General features: G+C 39.2%; 4 protein-coding genes and 1 non-coding gene across 9 annotated transcripts; 3 read left to right on the top strand and 2 right to left on the bottom strand.

Moving 5' to 3' along the window:
• Positions 1 to 321: 321 nt before the first annotated feature.
• Positions 322 to 1,822, top strand: LOC126604266 (AIG2-like protein D). Its single transcript, XM_050271450.1, has 5 exons — positions 322 to 548; positions 647 to 719; positions 807 to 899; positions 1,182 to 1,265; positions 1,500 to 1,822. Exons 1-5 carry the CDS (start codon positions 391 to 393, stop codon positions 1,641 to 1,643), a joined length of 552 nt encoding a protein of 183 aa, XP_050127407.1. The 5' UTR covers positions 322 to 390; the 3' UTR covers positions 1,644 to 1,822.
• LOC126604262 (L-arabinokinase-like) lies at positions 1,756 to 9,405 on the bottom strand. Its single transcript, XM_050271441.1, has 29 exons — positions 9,135 to 9,405; positions 8,934 to 9,041; positions 8,516 to 8,584; positions 8,283 to 8,366; positions 8,061 to 8,137; positions 7,836 to 7,902; positions 7,572 to 7,629; positions 7,388 to 7,455; positions 7,241 to 7,303; positions 7,092 to 7,145; positions 6,898 to 7,000; positions 6,706 to 6,815; positions 6,183 to 6,302; positions 6,040 to 6,096; positions 5,607 to 5,773; positions 5,360 to 5,522; positions 5,082 to 5,165; positions 4,735 to 4,860; positions 4,349 to 4,479; positions 4,194 to 4,275; positions 3,969 to 4,056; positions 3,756 to 3,799; positions 3,557 to 3,652; positions 3,384 to 3,460; positions 3,055 to 3,252; positions 2,738 to 2,903; positions 2,567 to 2,638; positions 2,085 to 2,288; positions 1,756 to 2,011 (listed from the first exon to the last, which is right to left on the bottom strand). The coding sequence occupies exons 1-29, from the start codon at positions 9,240 to 9,242 to the stop codon at positions 1,886 to 1,888; spliced, it is 2,970 nt and encodes a 989-aa protein (XP_050127398.1). The 5' UTR covers positions 9,243 to 9,405; the 3' UTR covers positions 1,756 to 1,885.
• Positions 9,406 to 10,954: 1,549 nt separating this feature from the next.
• On the top strand, positions 10,955 to 11,080 carry LOC126606116 (small nucleolar RNA snoR77). The gene has a single exon (XR_007617133.1). It is a non-coding gene; the product is annotated as a small nucleolar RNA snoR77 (small nucleolar RNA).
• Positions 11,081 to 11,204: 124 nt separating this feature from the next.
• LOC126604264 (uncharacterized) lies at positions 11,205 to 12,992 on the bottom strand. Its single transcript, XM_050271446.1, has 3 exons — positions 12,781 to 12,992; positions 12,272 to 12,515; positions 11,205 to 11,869 (listed from the first exon to the last, which is right to left on the bottom strand). Exons 1-3 carry the CDS (start codon positions 12,847 to 12,849, stop codon positions 11,526 to 11,528), a joined length of 657 nt encoding a protein of 218 aa, XP_050127403.1. The 5' UTR covers positions 12,850 to 12,992; the 3' UTR covers positions 11,205 to 11,525.
• Positions 12,993 to 13,099: 107 nt separating this feature from the next.
• On the top strand, positions 13,100 to 14,361 carry LOC126604265 (uncharacterized). Of its 5 annotated transcripts, none has more exons than XM_050271448.1 (4): positions 13,100 to 13,399; positions 13,493 to 13,533; positions 13,580 to 13,624; positions 13,985 to 14,361. In XM_050271448.1, exons 1-4 carry the CDS (start codon positions 13,100 to 13,102, stop codon positions 14,142 to 14,144), a joined length of 546 nt encoding a protein of 181 aa, XP_050127405.1. In that variant the 3' UTR covers positions 14,145 to 14,361. The 5 variants fall into 5 exon arrangements, 3 of the variants coding, with proteins under 3 accessions (XP_050127405.1, XP_050127404.1, XP_050127406.1); XM_050271449.1 differs by having other exon boundaries at positions 13,155 to 13,399; positions 13,482 to 13,533; XM_050271447.1 differs by having other exon boundaries at positions 13,100 to 13,533.
• The last annotated feature ends 3,940 nt before the right edge of the window (positions 14,362 to 18,301 follow it).

Genomic DNA, 18,301 nt, shown 5'->3' with positions numbered 1-18,301 from the left:
TGGAATCCCCGGTACCAAATGCGTCTTAACGCGCTTGTCTCATAAACATCAAAGTATCACATTAAAATGTTGTGTAATCCGCAATTGACTCATAGCTCAAGTAGTTAGTAACATTTAACGGTTGTACTTTGGGTTTATGGGACTCGGATCCTAAAGAATATGAATATAACATATGCTTTAGGTAGAAAACATCATTATCATCATATAAATGACGACCTATCGTATTTATTCTCAAAAGGCATCTAAAAATTTTAAATAAAAAAATTAATGATATCATTGTCGTGTAGTGGTTGTAATATGCTATGGTGAATAATTATGATGAGCTGAAAAATTGACCACCTGAATTTCACACTTCCAATATTCGAGGGAGGGAGAGAGAGAGAGAGAGAGATGAGTGGTGGTGCGATGAGTTCAGTGGTGGCGAACGTAGGTGGTCAGTCGCAGAGCCTCCACAAGGTGTTCGTGTACGGCAGCCTCATGGCGGAGGATGTCTGCCGTGTCCTCTTAAATCGCGTCCCTCAATCCTCCCCTGCCCTCCTCAATGGCTAGTCAGTCTCTCTCTCTCTCTCCCTCTCTCTCTCTCTCTCTCTCAGATAAATACAATTCGATGATATGATATGATTCTGATGTGGAAATGAACGTGCAGTCATAGGTACAGCATCAAAGGAAGAGTTTATCCGGCGATTGTACCCGTCGAGAATAAAACAGTTGCCGGCAAGGCAAGTTATCGTTGTTAATCAAGTTTAGATGACGTAATTAATCACATAATTAAAGTAAAATTAGTTTTTTGTGTGTGTTTTCTGCAGGTGCTGTTGGGCATCACAGATCCTGAATTACATATTTTAGATGAATTTGAGGATGTTGAGTATGAAAGAAGCACTGTTGAGGTCTCTTTGATGGTATTCGCTTTTTCACTTTTCAACTTTTTACTCGATTGTAAATATTTACTTGCCTACAATACAATGCTATGAGAATATCAAATTGAAGACACTGCTCGGGAAAGGTTTAGGGCATTTGGAAACGCTTTTAAATTGACTGAAAATGTTTTTGGGTTCCAAAAGCACTTAAAAGTGCTATTTCGCTTGCATTTTTACTAAGAATTGGTCTTAAAAATATTTTCACTAAAATGATCTAAACAAATTTTGTGGATTTGACGGAGGACGGCAATTTTTTTTCTGCAGGATACTTCCGAGAGCTTGCTTGTTCAAGCATACGTTTGGAGCAACAAAAATGATCCAAACTTGTACGGAGACTGGGATTTCGAGGTAAACTCTTCTTTCTTCTTACTTCTTAGGAGGATCGAAACAAAATAAGTAAACGAAATGGAACAAAGTTACTTTTCTGTTTGAGTTCGTGTATAGATATTGAAAACTGAAAACAAAATGGTTATCAAACGACCCTTAAGAGAACCTAATATAGAATCGATTTGGTTAGCATTAGCGCTCTCTTTTACTTCTGTCTGACTTTCTTGGTTGGTTTGATCCTTTTAAAATGAGAAGGAATGGAAACAACTACACATGAAAGATTTCGTCAAGATGACTTCGGGTTTTATGGAAAAGCTGGAGCTGCCCGAAGCAAAGCCAAGGGTTGCAACATACGAGTCGTTCTTTCAGCAGGATCGCGAGAATCCGCCCGCGTCATAATCCTAGATTCAATTGTAGATTCTAATCCATATAAACAGCATCTGTCGTTCTATGATCCGTATTCAGTATATTTCGTAATAATTGAAGTAAGTTTCTGTACTTGTTTGAGGCATTGATCAAGAACAACTATTATTTGGACTTGGAATAATCTTATACGTCCGCAAGAGAGTTGTACCAAATGTGATCCTTGAATAGAAGCCTTAAATTAAGGCAAATTACAAGACATTTTATACTCCAATACATTACTCATTTGGATCGAGGGAGACACGGCGGCGTATTCTTAGATACCCGAACTTGCCGGCACCAGGCGACGAGCCCTCGAAAATAAATGGCAGATACCCTGTTGCATCTTTGTACCTCTGCTGAATCTGCATAGGTCAAAATCTATTAAGCTACTGCAGTAATGATCTTAATAAAAAAATCTCTTCCTGATAGAATTACCTCCAAAATTTGTTGGCTGCTCTGCAGACAGTTCCTTCCGACAACACAAACCGTTCCACCGGAACCTCCACCTGTAATCTTGGCTCCATACAACGTCCCATCGTCGGATTTAGATGATTTAGCATATTGCATCTCTTGTACCAATCGTACAAGCCGATTTGTTCCATCGGAGCCAAGTCCGCAAGCACTATAGCTGTAGTGACACTGCAAAAGAAGATTATGTTCAGGTACTGGCTAGCTAACTAGTAGACCGAGATTTGTAGGTGACATGGAACCAATACATAATATGTTCTGAACCTATATTCAAGTAACATATCATGATTCAAATTTTATGGTTGCGCATCTCGTTCTTTCTTTATTTCACGAGCAGGTAACTGGCATATAGAAATGATCTTTCAACTCACCCAAACTAGAACTCGTTTTAGCGCATTAATTTTCAAGTTTTCTTCAACCATCTTGCAAAATCAGAAACTTGTACGTACCTGATACAGTAATTCTCCAAGAGCTGTAAGCTGATCATCTGAATTTGCAGATGTTAGCAGTGCTTTGAAGGTCTACACGTCAAGTAAATACCAAAAATAACTTAGATGATTGAATAGTAGTCCATAAAACAAGAAACAAAAGTATCAGTCATATAATATTCCGGTACTAACCTTAACCCGGAAATTTTCATATATAGGATGTCTAGCAGGTGATCTCACTACGTAGCTACGATTTGGATCAATTACTGTAACTGGATCGTTGTGATCATCATACTTCTCAAGAAAAGTTTCACCAAGTATAGTTTCAGGAAGGACCTTAACATAAAGAGCCTCATATCTGAAATTCAAGTTATGAAAATATAAATAAACTTCTACATGATTAATACAGATGTAAGGTATTTAGCTAAAAACTTTGCCCTTGTTTTTTGGCCAGTAAGTGAACCTTAATATTTAACGAGTTTCTTAAAAGTCCTGGTGGAGAATATTACCTATGAGGTGGCAGGTTGCACAAGTAATTTAACGAAGCCTCAGCTTCAAGTAGTTCATAACCATCATCCTCCAACTCATCGATTGTCCCATATGCAGTTGATGATGATCGAGACAAAATCATAGATGCTGCGCACTTTATCATCTTCCGACCCATAAAGGCACCTATTCTAACAGATCCATAATCCGCACCTCCAACACTATACAAGAAGAAAAACGGCAAGACTCAAGTACAATTCCTTATTTGATTTTAGGGCCAAAAAGTATGATTTTGGTAATGAGGTTAAAGATAGTTTAGTTGATATATAAAAGACGATGTGTCATTGATAACCTGTGTCTTATTCCTGAATCAATTCCCCAAAAGCGAACATGGCCAGGAATTTCTACAAGTCCAAGAACCTCAGCAGGCTGTAGGGAGAATCAAACAAAAAAATAAATGACATAATATCTCTATATGAGAAATGCAGCAAGATGGTTGTTCTCTGCAACATCAATAGCAGATACCTGGCACACCATCGCAAGAAGCTTGTTTGCTTCACCACATGCAGATGTCATCTGGTCCATCACACCACATGGTGCTCCAACAATATGATTCTCCACCTAATATACATTATACAACTAGAATAATCAAAATTATGAACACAATGAAAATATCAAAAGAAAAGCAGTCTACGTTAATTATATACTGTGCTGAAGGTTCAACCTTTTGGCAAAGCAACGCAAGATCTCTGGGACTGATGCTTAATCCTACAAAGCACAGGGTCGGTTTCAGTAATTTTGTTTTCCATTGCTTTATATGATAATAAATTTTAACACATAATGAGTATTATGTAAGCACCAAAAAAGGACTGCTTCTGTTGTTCTTAAATATACAATTAGAATAGCTAAAAAAAGCTAATTTGAATAATGAAAGTACCATGGGCAGCAGCTATGGCAGACATGGTAGCGACTTCCACAGAAGCAGAAGAAGAGACACCTTTGCCTTCTGGGACTGAGGAGGAAACCTGTATGTTATTGCAAGTGGAGATGTCAACATTATGGCCATAATATATGACAGTAAGCTATTTGTAAGCAACCTTAGAGTACGCTATATATCAACTGAACAAATCAACGTATTCTAAACAAAAATGCCTACACATACCAGCAAACTGATGCTGTCCTCAAAACGTACACCTAGTTCTATCATCAAAACCAGAATGACACCTGCAACATATGCTGCCCACCTGAAATTGAAACCATGTAAGTAGTTTACAACGCTACAGATACAGAAAAATTGAAGAAGGATGATTGACCCACTTTTGGGATGGATCTTGTGAAAAGTATTTCTTTGCCTTCTCATATGACATTGGTTTATCTCCGTCCATAAAATCAGAAAGATCCATGTCAAACGTTGGGCTGCGGTTGCTTAACTCTGAACCATATGAGACCTGATACAACCAATATATGAAAATGGTAATGGTAATGACAATTATATTTATTTCTATTTTTAAAAGAAGGTATTTCCTACACACAGGCATCATTCCATAAGCTGTTGGGATAACTTTGAAAATTAACAACCAGATGTTATTGTATCAATAGGAGAAACTATATCGACAGTCTAAACCTTTCTCACTTCCCAAAGATAAGGACAACCCCACTTCCTATACTTAAGAGACTTATTGACTCTTAATGCTTACACTTACAATTTGCAGGACAGGTGTTGGGTTTCGTCCTTCTGCCTGCTGCCGGGCCAGGACATGTTTCCAGAGCCTATGTTTACTTGGATGATTTCGTTGTATAGCAACATGGCAGGCTTCCTTTATCGGCATCTGTGAGAGAAAACATCAGAAGAAACCGTCAGGAGGAAAGACAAGGTTTTTGTCCCATGAGTCTAGTTTGAATGCTAGGTTTCTGTTTTCAACAATATGTGTACACAGATGTGTGTGTCTGTGTGCCAGTGAGAGTGCGCACACAAGTGTATGCTGCACCGAGTGGCAAGAGTAGGCTTAGCAGACAGAACAATAAATATCCATCAAATACAGAGACAAACCTGCAAGACCAGGCTTCCTGAATAGTCAGCAATCCCTCCCATTACGTCCAACCGTCCAGGTGCTCTTGCCACAAAAATTTCTTCCTGTGTCCCAAAAATCAATTACAATTACTCAGAAAAATCATTGTAAAAACAGTTCAGATTCTGAAAAAAATATGAAAAACATCTACAATTTTCCTCAGCCAAACTTCTAAACAATACTGGCATTGCTGATATGGCTATAAAAAATTTAAAACTTAAGACAAAGCCTATGAGATTTTAGTTGAACCAAGTGAGACCTCCCAGTTGAAGAGTCCAGCTCCAGCCTTGCGCTCCCGGCGCTTCTCAGTAGTTTTTTCAGAGTAATAAACAGAATCTAGTTCTGCCAAGCTCTTCAAAAAAGTCATTGTATCTGAAATACCATGAAGAACTCCATGAAGAATCTCGAAGTCTTCAGTGCATCTAAAAATAGAGTTGCATTGATGTTATATGAAGTATCCAATTAATTCTTGCATAAAAACAAGAGTGATCGAAGATGCAACTCACGAGTTCATTAGGGAGCTCTTCTCGCTCACTTCGCAAGTAGGTGATCCAATTCCAAGTTCACTTTCCGCATTTGCATACCATTCAGGAATTGCCATATCTCGTCCAAGTACCCTTTGTAGTTGATACCCAAGAATTATGGCATCACGCAATCTTCTTGCCCCACTTAGCTACATTTTAGTATGAGAAAAGGGGAATCAAAATGTGAGTTTATTTCATTGAAACATAGTAGTTTTTTTGACAAGTTATTCAAATGAGTCTTCTGCCAACCAACCTTAGACCTTTTATTTTTGGCTTTGCACAGTTTGGCTAATTAGTTTCCACACAAAATTTGTGTCAGACTGATAGTGGTAATAAAACTATTTGGTATTGAGTTCTGACAAGTTGATTTTATACTTCTTTTTCTTAAAATTACCAATTCTGAAAGTTCAATTACCTTATCTGATGCATAGTTTTTCCCAATAGCAGTCTCCTGCAGGATGTGAGCTGCCACCTATAATTTTCAAATTGTACATTACCACACAGATGCAAAATACAAGTGTATAACTAATCATAGGATTCCAGAAACAATGAAGGTACCTCACCACCATTGATACCTCCTTCATAGCATGGCTTCAAACTGACTGCACGCTCAAGGTAAGGTTTCCAGTGACCAGTGAGCAAGTCCCTCCTAATCATCTCAACTCCACCTTGATAATACTGTTATAAGAGATTATTTTAAACCCAACTAGTATCAGATTCTTGACAAGAATATAAGAGAGGAAAGAAAGAGATTCTTAATCATGCTTACTATCGGAAATCAATGGGTCACAGACTTCAACAAAATATAAGGGGTTGTTTGGTATCCTTCTTGGATACAAGTTTTTTGTTTTTGAAACTAATGGGTCTTGAGTAATTTAACTGCATTCATCAATTATTTAAAAACAAAAAAATTGAATCCAAGAAGGATACTAAACGAGCCCTAAATTACTTGTATCATTGTTGAACATAAATGCGTTGTGCACACGACACGTGTTGTGTATACATCATTGTTCAACAGGACATGTGTTCAACAAATGAAATTAATATTATTCTTTTGTAAGATAGGGGATCATATTCATACCTCAAGCATATTTCTCAAGAAAGGTTCTTCATTGAAATAATCTCTGCGTACAAAGACAAAAGGTAACTTGTACGCAAGAGCTTCACTCACAGTGCCATATCCAATTTTTCCTGAAATAAAATGAACCGAAAAAAAATTTCAATCTCTATCCATCGAACATAAGCTTCCCGCCAAAATAGTTTCATACTCTACCAAGCATACAGTCAGACGCTGCCATAAAATCAGGTGTATAAGCATCTTTCGCAAGCTTTATGAAATTTGACGGAAGCTCCTGGGTGTCAGAACCACCACAAACCTGAATCGAAAAACAAAAACCTTTTTTTGTTATAAAATATCTGAGCACCATTAGACAGAACGAAAATGTAGGACATATGCTATGAAAATACCAGGCACAGCCATCCAGGGGGTAAAAACTCTTCCTTCAACTTCCAGCCTGCTGGCTGCAGATAGAGAAATACAAGTACAGTAAGAATAGACATACTCACAAAGTGGTTTCTTTGTGAAACCAAATACATGACTAAAACAGCAATTTCACCTGTCCACCGAAGTTGAGGATGACTATAGTTACATCGTCTCCAATTCCAAGTTCCTCCCTCACCTATACCAGGAAAAGAATGAAAAATCGATGCAATCAATTTAATCAACAATGAAAGTGATTTGTTAAAGATCTATGGATGAAAACCTCTTTGCGGGATCTGCGAAACCTCCTCACAACTAGAGGTACATCAACTACATCACGGAAAGCAGGCACTGCAAAGTCATAACAACAATATGAGGTAAACTAATCAACAATTCCCTGAACCAAAAAGAGAACGATGATAAATAAAGACAAGGAAGCCACTGTCTTGGGGTAGAAAGCAACATACTTGGGCAGTATCCTGGGAGGCGGATGAGGAACTCACAGTGGGAATAATCTTCTGCTATCTATATTGACACAGAGAAAATTTACACAGGAACATCAAGAACCCATAAGTGAACTTATTATCACTTTTAAGTATGTTTCACATCCTACATTGATATATAGAGAGACACAGTCTGGATCAATCAAATGGAGAGAGTGGGTGAGATGCAATGAGCAAATGACTAAAATCTTAAAGTAAATAATTCAGTCTAAAGCACAGGAAGGTCACCTGCCAAACGATTGAACGATGATTATCTCCAGCAGCCATAACATACTCTGCGTAGATAAAGTCCCAACTGTATAGAGCAAGAACAAGCAGAGAGAGTTTAAAAAAATGGTTGGACAACTCAAGATCATCAAAAGTCATAACTGGAACTATCACTTCAAGATATGCTTTTACATTTAAAAATTATGAGAGTTGGAGCAAAATCGAATGCTAGTAATAGCAAGATACCTGAAGTTGGTGACACAAACAGATCGAATTCCTGCATCAGCCGCTGCACGGCACGCAACTGGAACAACATCAGAGACCTGTTCTTGTACAAGTAGAACAAGATATCAATCAGAGTCAGGATCATCAGGGAAATATAAACACAAATCCCAAGTTCCCTTCAATTCATGCTTAACCGACTAAAAAGCAATGAATAACAAACCACAGAAGAAGCATTTTAAGTACCACTAAATCAGCTTTGATGGAGGTCAGCCACTGCACTTCCGTTTTCAAGATTGAAGCCCGAGGTGCCACAGCCGTCTCCGAATACTAACACAGCCAAGCAAAAGAAAAGCAAACACAACAAAAATACCCAAAATTTAGTAATAATTGAAAAACAAAATCGAAAAGCAACATTACTTCATTGCCGGTATAAAAAATACAATTTAAAAAAACAGCAGATAGAAATTAGTCGCTACCTTCGCCAAGGAAGCAAGACGATCAACTGTTAAAGCATCTGCCTGAACAGCTCCACAGTCCAGAAGAACCTAATATCCACACCATACCATAAATTACCAAAATTTCAACTTTACATCGCTAATTTCAGGCTAAATCTTCAAAAATCATATAAATGATCACAATTTTGTTTACCATTACATTACATTACTAAAATTTCCACTGCAAAACTACTAATTTCAAGCTAAAATATCAAAAATCATATAAATTATCATAATTTTGTTTACCATTACATAAATTAGTGAGTTTCCACTGCTACATTATTAATTGCAAGCTTAAATTATCAAAAATTATAAAATAATTCTACAAACTTGTAATTTTGATGAATAATCATCATCGGCAGACATGCAAATTGCGAGCCTGAATTTGTAAAAGCGTTACCTTTCGAATGAAGAGGCGAGGCGATTGAATCTCGGAAGTGAAGACGAAGTCTGGAGCTCCGGTGACGACGTGGACATCATGGCCGGCGAGAATCAGGTGCCGCGCAACCTACACTCACAGAATGTGGCGCTGATCAACAGCCAATGGAAACTCGACACAAAAAAATTTGAAAAGTTTGACTGATCGGAGTGAGAAATTGACCTCGACGACGCGAGTGGCGTGGCCGAAGCCGTGGCCAGTGACGTAGTAAGCGAAAACCAGGTGTTTCCTCGACGCCGACACTCCTTCGATCTCTTCGTCAATCCTCATTCTCTCTCTCCCTCCCCTCTTTCTCTCTCTAGAAAATAGCAGTTGGTGGCTGCTGCGGAGGAGGAGAAGAGAATGTCAGCTATAGAGGAAGAAGATGAAGCGTTTGGGTAATTACGTAATTAAGGATAAGAAGATAGAGACGGTGTCGTTTTTGGAATAATTACGAAGGGATTGAGAGCGGGTTTTTGCCGGTTTTGATTTGATGTTTATCCTCCTTCTCCTTTCCTTCTTCAGCTCCGCGGCTAGAGTTAGGTAATAATACATGTCAATGCCACGTCAGTTTAGGATAGGCGATCTTCGCGCCTTCCGATGTCGTATAATCCGAAACAGCTCCGTTTTCCGAAGAATCCGGGCGACAATTATTTGGGCTTTCGGAGAAGAGAGGATGATAAAGGGGATAATTGGTTGGTGGTTTGTTCGAATAACTTTTTTTACAATAATGTTTCCCGAATTGAGGCCCAATTTGTTGGGGGGAATCTCAACCAACCATCCATGATTGGAATCGAATGTATGACTGTATATTCGTAGTAAACTGTATGAAAGAAATTATATGACACGGATACACAATCAATTTTATTAATCAAAGTAATGCAATATATTTATTTTGTTTTTGGTGACTTGTTATTTTAACAAAGTGCATTGTATTAATCCAGTAAATTAACGGATAATTAATCTCATCTTAATATCCAGTCCTCTAAAATACCTTCTTTTTTTTTTTTTACCAAACGGTATTATCTACACCAAGGGAGTGAGGGAGTGGACGAAGCCTCATAATGGGCTAGTAAAAATATGGTTCAAATTCTGATTTTACGATAATCAAACCTAAGACCTCTCACTTACAATCGTAGTACTAAGTTGCAAAACACGCTACTTGAAGCACATAATTTTTTTATTAGGAAAACTAATGAAAAGAACTTGAAAACTTTAAGTTTTAACAATAAGAACAAAATAAATAGTAAAGTGAATAGTACCATGATTGACTTTTTAATGTAAAAATATGATTTTTCATTAAAGCAAATAGTATCAAAATCTTTTCGTTAAAGTACTCTTTCTTCTTTTTCCTAACATGCAATGTCCTCTTTCACATTCATCGCGCTAATCCACTCTTGCCCTTTGTTGTGGGTGAAGTCCATTTGTCCTTGTCAAAATTCAAATCCGGCCCAGGAAAAATGAAAGACAAGTACAACATCGGACCACTACTTTGACGGAAGAAGTTGGCTTGGGCCTTGGAAGAAACCAAATTCGAATGTACATATCTGTAATTTCGTATCCCCGCGAGGGTTTCTCCTCCCTTTATATACCGGTCGCTCATACAACCCTACAATTCCCTTTCAGCCGAATCCCTAATTGCTTCTCCTGTTTCTCTGTTTTAGGGTTAGGGTTTCTGGGTATATGTTTTCCATCTTGGATTTTGTGAAATTTAGATTTAGGCGAATTGAATTATGATTTTTATGGGGCTGGAGTTTGGCTCTTTGGCTTATTTACAACGGTGCCATAGAGATGAATGCAGCTTCCCTACATCAACCTCTCAACCTTTTCACCCAATTTCGCTACGATTTTTATTTACTCTGGCGATTTTTTCTGTTGAGGTTGATACATTTTTCCGTATTTATTTCAATTCAAATTTATGGATTTTGGTTTTTTTTTCTTCCCATTTTTATTGATTTAAATTCAAATTTATGGATTTTGGTACTAGAATCGAGTGGTAATTCAGGCAGCCCCCTTGCGATGACGATAGTTTGGGAGGCGTTTAACTGCTCGTATATCGATTTGCTTTTGCTCTTCAGATTAGCTGAGATTTCCATCTTTGAAGCTTGTCTAGTAGGCATCAGTACATTTCATAATTGTTTTCAAGATTTTCCAATACTTCTACTATAAGAAGTGATTTTCGCACTTTTATTTTTTTTTCCGGACGTTCAACATGTATTTACAGCACCAATGTTTCTCCGATAAGAAGTCATCTTCGCACTTTTAATACTTTCGATTGAATAAATCAAAAGGCAAATGAATCAGGATCTGGTCCAGAAATTAACTTTAACATTGAGATTTATCCCGAAATTGAGCTACAATACATGATTGGGGATCCCCGAAAACTAAACTGGGAATGAAACCGAAAGCAACCCGGAATTTCCACGGATTAAATTTATAAAATTTCCCCAGATGTGGCAGAATTCATCAGCAGCATAACCATTTCAGTTTGAACAAAATACTTGACTGGTACTAGGTGTCTTCTAAGTAAAGAAAGCACATCTCAACCAAAGTTGTTGTAAGATGTGAGTTATATTAAGTGACCGGAGTATAATTGTCCTGGAAGAGCTGTGGCTCCATCCAACGTAACTGCTGTTGCTGCCAGTATTGTATCCCACCGGGTCCTTCCATCATTGTTCCACCAAACCCCGATGCTTCCGCCCCATTGTAACCATTATCATCGGTGTCCATCATTTCAACTTCCATGGATTCCGACTGGCTTGCAGCCTGTGTCTCATCTCTTGATGCTGGTGGGAAGTTAGGTGCAACCCAGGGAACAACAGCCATACACCTATTTGAAACTTCTTTGTTTTCCTCATCGGACCCAGGATCCTCTACCGGTTTTAGCGATTTTGAATATCCCCATGAATAAATATGATCTGCCAGAAACAATTCGGTTAGTAAAAGGCACGATTTACAGATCAATTTCAAGTAAAGCTCAGATGGATACCACAAATATCTGTTCGTTCTAGAACCGAAAACAAATCGCCATTTTTCATGTTTTTCTGAATTGTAAACATGAGAACTTTGACATGTGATTACATCGAAGAATAAGCTTACAACGGTACACAAAACAGATTTAAACAAAACATAGCAGCCACCTAGTCATCTCCATCAAAAGGTTACTGATAATATCAACACACATTGCAAAAAGATAACACACACATTTGACATGATAGGAACTTGAGATTAGATTATATAACCACAATGATTTGCCACATATCTAAAACAAAGATCTTAAAGAGTAACACTAACAGCAATACAGATATCCAGAGGCTTACCCCTTAAACCCGGAATCAAGTCCGAATTCACAATGACAGAGAAATCCTGCGAATCGGGTGCTTTGAAAATCCGCGTATTCGTGGGGTTATAGAGCACAAGAGCCTTCTCATCCCCTGAAGGCAAAGGGTCCGTTGGCAAATCATCTGTTTGCATCACAACACTGGTTTCTGGTGCTGGCTTTTCATCAAACACCTGAGCTGCACTACTTTGGTCTTCATTCAAAGTTGCAAATAACCCAGCATCCTTCAAAATTCCACAACAAAAAACAATATTTACATAAAAAACTGCAACAATTTTGAGAAACAGAAAGTGGGTAGTAGTCCATAACCATATCATAAAATTTTGGTAACGAATTAATAGTCCATAACCATAACATAAAATTTTGGTAACCAATTGTTGAGAATTGAATAAAAGTGAAGAAAAAGCGCGGGAACAAACCCTAAATTGCTGGGAAATTGGGAATTGAAACAAATAAAAAAAGGAAAAATGGGGAGCGCAGAGAGCGTACCAGTCTCCTGGATTTTGAGGAAGGAGAGAAGAAGTCGTCGTCTAATTCTTCATAGTCTTTGCGCTTCATCTCTGCAATTCAAAAACCCTAATTCAATCTCTCTCTCTCTCTCTCCGTCAGCTTCCCGTGCTTCGCACCGTCTGGATTTTCGTTTTTAGGATTTTATTTTTATTTTTATTTATTTGGTTTTGGTTATGGTGGGTGGTTTCTTCTGGGGGTTTCTCCAACCTTCTTCCAATATCTTTTCTTTCACTAATAACAACACTTCCCGCCCATAATATACGGAAAAGGCCCAAGTCGATGGCCCCAATGAAAGCCCATGTATCGGAAAAGGCCCAAATTGATATCGTCAAACAATTTGAATTACCACTTCAAATTTGCATTGGTGGAGTGGCATTCTTGTAATTTAGTAGCCACGTCAGACTACACCTCTGCTATTCGGATATCGAGAAGATTAGCTGCAAGTCAATCCCAATGGCGGCGAAGACGACGACGACGACGTCCTTCGTCGCCGCCCGGAACCTCACTCCTCGACGTACTTCTCCCTCCTCGCCGCCAGCGACAAGTCGTTTCTTCGAGCCCCCGCATTGCTCGCCCTATCGTCCAACAACAACAAGAGGCAAGCAAACTGAAACTCCAAGTCGGTTTTCTGCAACCGCAGAAGTGTATACTTAGTTACAGTCCGACTGATTTGATTCCAGTTTTTTGCAAGGCTGAGGTGGCGATTCTCTGCGAAGATTGCGACGGGATAGGGTGGCTGCTTTGCGATTTTTGCAAAGGGCAGAAAACGAATGTGAAGTCCGAGACCAATTGAATCTACCTTCGATGGCCATCTTGCGGAGCTGTGAGTTTTGAGCTCCTCCTCCTCACAAAACCCAATAATTTTTTGTTTGAGAGGTTTGATTTTTATGGAATTTGAAGAGAAATATTTGATTTTTGGTGCTTTATTTTTAGGTTTTTTTGTTTTACATGTACTGCTTGAAAAATTATAATTCAGAAAAACACTTCAAACGTAATAATTTAAAAAAAAATCTGACTAACTTGATAAGGGAGAAAGGTTTCAACAACTAATAATCAATTAGAGAATGATACGTGAATAGACGACCTGTTTTCCTCAATTCCTTTCTTGAAGTGTTTCAGTGTAAAACTTGAAGTTGTCGGGGTGTTTTTTTAATCTAATAAACTATATTTTATGTGAATGCAGATTGGTCAGGTGTTGTGTTCAAAGTGCAAGGCATTCAAATGTGTCACATTCCCAAATTACAATGATGGTGAGAAGGTGTCTATTTAAGCCTCCAATTTCTTGTATCAAAGACGCTGCACCCGAAATTTCGAGTTTGATTCTTTCTTCCGCCAATACATGAATGTGATATGATTGTCGAATTCCTCCAATTTTTGTACAGCTTATGTTCATTTTTCAGGTTCTCATGTTTTATGTTTGTGTAGTTTTGTTTGAGAGGAAGCAATTTACAAGTGAAAAATGAGAAAACCATTTTCTGGTTTTTGTTGTGCATGTAAATTTATACATATTCTTTCTTCGTCCAGAGATAAATGGTTTTGTAAGAGAATTTTTTTTCCAAAGTTTTTCAAGAGATTGATTGGAGTAACAACTCTAACCCCAGGTTTTCATGAAAATTCAGCCCGTTTTACAGGATCTTACTGTGGATTTTTTTTAACTCCAAACTGCATCATATTTTACATTTTCCTTGGCTTGATTGTCACCATTGACACATGGCTTTGCTTCCTCAAGTTTGAAACAGAAGAATGCACATGAACGAGCAAATTGTGAAACTAAAATCCGCCAATGTTAGATTTTCGGTGTTTATTACTTGATGCAAGTGCAAAATGTCTGCAATATAGTATTGTTTTACGCATCCAAAAGTCTTTAAACTAAGCATTTTGTTTCCGACTTTCTGCATCAAAGACATAGGATACCAACTGTAGAGGGTATATACAATAATACTTAAACCATGCTAAGATCTCTGTACGTCTAGTTACGACCGTTATTGGTTTATGAGTTCCACAAATATGAACGATCTGAATTAATCTACATATGCGTACACATGACTTGAGTTAATATTTTCTTATAATTTAGTATATAGGTGACAAACTCAGACGAGTGGTTTGCTGACAACAAACTTACGTAGAATGCAAGTATTGAAAATCTAGAGGCTCTTACTATCTGACAACACTTTCGGTGTTAATAGCACTTGCTAGTACTATTGGTATTTTTCAAAGAAGTAATGATAGAGAAATTAAATTTGTAAATTAAATAACGTGAAAGTATTGAATTATTACTTAAGCATTGATAAACGTGCCCATTCTTATTGGTGACAAGTTATTTATTTATAAATTTTATCTACAAATTTAATCTCCTGCTATTATCCTTTTTCAAAGTTCATGAAACTGTCCTGACGGACGTGATTAAACATTTTTTTATTGGTGTCACCAGGAGAAATATTGACCAAGCCTCTTTTTTCTTTTGATTGAACCAGTCTCTTTTTCCCAACATTTCATTTTTTTAATTGGATACTGTCGATGCAAATTTCTTCCTCCTCGATCTTGGACGATTTTGCACCTACAAAACAATTAACACCTTAGGTTAAGGCCAAGAGCCTCACGCGCCCACGATGAATGGGGGGGGCTTTGGCCGAAGAACCTCCGATGCCAAAGTTAGAATTTAGAGAGAAAGAGTGTTTAGAGAATTTTGGGATTTTTGCCAAAGTGTTGGAATTGGCTTTTTGATAAGAAATGAGAGTATATTTATAAGGATAGGAGGTGGCTAGGGTTTTTTGGGTTTGATTTAGGTTTAATTAGCCAATTTATTTGGCTATTAAACATAAAATGAATGTTTTGGTGGTTTTTTGTATAATTGGCTAATAAAAAATGAGGTAAAAACATATATGGAATGAAATAGGTTTTGAATCGTTACCCATTTTGGGTACTCCTGACTTGGTTGATGGATGATTCTCCACTGCTCGCGTGTAGGAAACTCGGTATGCCTCGAGGGTATTTTTGTCCTCTTTTGTCCAAAAGTCCACGTGTCGCCTAGTGAATATTTTTGGCTCCACAAATGCCCCCACACCTGTTGGGCTGCTCGCAGAAAAGGGCAGCAGGTGTAGAGATCTTCTTGCTTTAGGAAACTTAAGACTGCTTCCTATTTTGATGTTGATTCTCTCTTTAATAGGAAATTAGATCCTTCTAGGAAAGGGAAATAAATTTCTCTCAAAGCCTATTTAAGTCCACCTTAAGTGGGTTATTAAATCAACTTTGGAGAGTGATTTATTCTACCCTACAAGAGAGAGATAGCTTAGAGGATATTTGTTCTCCCTCATCTAGCAATCTTCTACATCTTGCCCGTGCAAATGACCGTCTTTCGTTGCTTTCTTCGTCTTCTTCGTGCCGCACCGATGTAAGAAAAATTTAATTTTTCTTGCCTTATTCTTGGATAGTGTTATTGCGGGGCAGCCGTCGGGGTGGTGCGGCACATCGGCTGGCAGGGGCCAGGAGTTGGCTCGGCATGGGTCGAGGAGATGTCGTGGCAGGGACCACTGCTTGGGCAGCTTGGCTTGGCTTGAGCCAAAAGGCAGCTTGTGTAACTAGGGTCGCGGATTGTGGCGCTAGGGCGCAGTGCTAGGCGAGCCGCATGGCTCATATCCTTTGGGCTCTTGGACCTGACTCGGGCCAGGCTGGCGATTGAGAGAAATAAGGAGATTGCGGGTCTCATGGGCTGCTGGAATGTTGGGCATACAGGCCTCCTGCCTGTTGGAATACTGGGTTGAGCTCCCCTGCTGAGTACCATGAATGTCGTTGGCTGCTTAGTCCTCTTTGCTGAAAGAAATGTGGGCTGCTCCGGAACGAGGAGGTAAAGAGGATCAAGGCGGATGCATTGGCTCGTCTGATCGCTGTCGTGGAGCTTACTATGAATGAAGATGGAAAGAAGAGATCTTCCCCGCCTGCTCATGAGATGCCAGTTAAGAAAAAACTGAAGACTTCTTCTGCTGCTCATGAGAGTCCGCTTGCTACTGAGAGGTATGTGATTGACATGACTTCTTCCAATGGGAAGAAATGTAAGGCTGCTAGATCTGAGCATGTGGCGTCTTCCATGTTGAGAATGGCTAGTACAATTGTGGATAAGATTACTCAGCGTAAAGGTTTTATCATGCCCCCAGTGCTGAAGTCTGTACCAGGACGTTCTTTGGGAGCCAAGTCCGGTTCACCTTTGTAGAGACTTGCTATTATGAAGAGTGGTAAGGTGGACTCTGCTGCTAAAGTGGCACCAAAGCCTGCTCCATTTGCTGCTGAGATTGATTCGCCTCAGATTCAAGATCTTAAGCTTGCAATTTCTGAGCTTCGTTTCGCTGCTTATGCTAAGAAGGGAGTGGATGAGCTGCAGCGCGTCTGTGTTAGTCTGCTTAAGAAGAATGAGCAGCTGAAAGGTGAGAATGATGGGCTTGAGGTTTTAAGACCTTCTCTATTTCTCCGAAAGACTTGCTTGCTTTTACTTTTAAGGCTTCCATTGGTGAAGTAGTTGGAGAAGTTAGTGCCCAGACTAGGGCAGCCGGGGGTGAAACGCCGGATGATGCCGCTGCTAAGAGCGTTACGGCTGTTGAAGGTATGGCGACCGAGTAGTCGTGGGATGTCCAAGCTGCTGTAGTGTAGTATTTTAGGTAGCCTTTAGGATTTTCTTTGTTTTTCCTTGTAGCTCTTGTTTTGCTTGAACTCATTCGGCCTTTGCTAGTTGTTTATAAACATGTTTTCCTTCGTTTTTATTCATCTTCACTTCTTTTGTTCATGCCCTAACCTTTAGACTTGATAGACCAGTGGCAGTCATGCTACTTTTTTATAAGCAGACAAACTCGCGTAGCCTATGCAGCCGTAGATGTTGGTGTAGAACTTTGCAAAGTTGTTAGCCATAAGGTTGGCAGCCGGATGCCTTACTTACAGAAGCAGACAAGTCCGCGTAACCACTAGGTTGTTAACCTTGACTTTCTTCAATTCCGTAGGTTGCGTAGCAAGTATCACAACACGTTAAGACTTGGTGTAGGTTGCTCCGCGCTTGGCAGAGGTGAAGCTTATCGACTACGTAGCATGTCAGCAGTGGATAAAACTTCGTATATGCGCGCTAGCTTGTTTAACCTTTCACAAGAATGTGCGGTTGTATAAGTCTAACACGGCTTTACTGCTCGAAGGGCAAGCCGTAGGCAGTCTTCCGGAATCCGTAGGCTACCTTAGTGCACTCGGTAGCAGCTTTAGGATTCCAGGGCAGCCGTCCATCGGATGTACTGCGTAATGTGCCCTCTCCGTCTCTAGGGCCCGGTTCCCCACGGATTAGGCCAGGAGACCCAAAATCCTTCAATTAGCTAAGCCTTGAAAAAGACCATTGCGACTACTTCTAGGAATCCCGGCGCAAGCCATCGTGCATCTAGTTATACTAGGGCAGCCAGGTTCATCCACGTCTGGATATTCGGAGTGTAAAGTTTATCCTCCCATCTTGGAGAGCTAACCCATATGGGTGTCG

Source organism: Malus sylvestris, chromosome 15, assembly GCF_916048215.2.
Source record: "Malus sylvestris chromosome 15, drMalSylv7.2, whole genome shotgun sequence".
NCBI lineage: Eukaryota > Viridiplantae > Streptophyta > Magnoliopsida > Rosales > Rosaceae > Malus > Malus sylvestris.
This window is presented reverse-complemented; position numbering and strand designations above follow the sequence as displayed.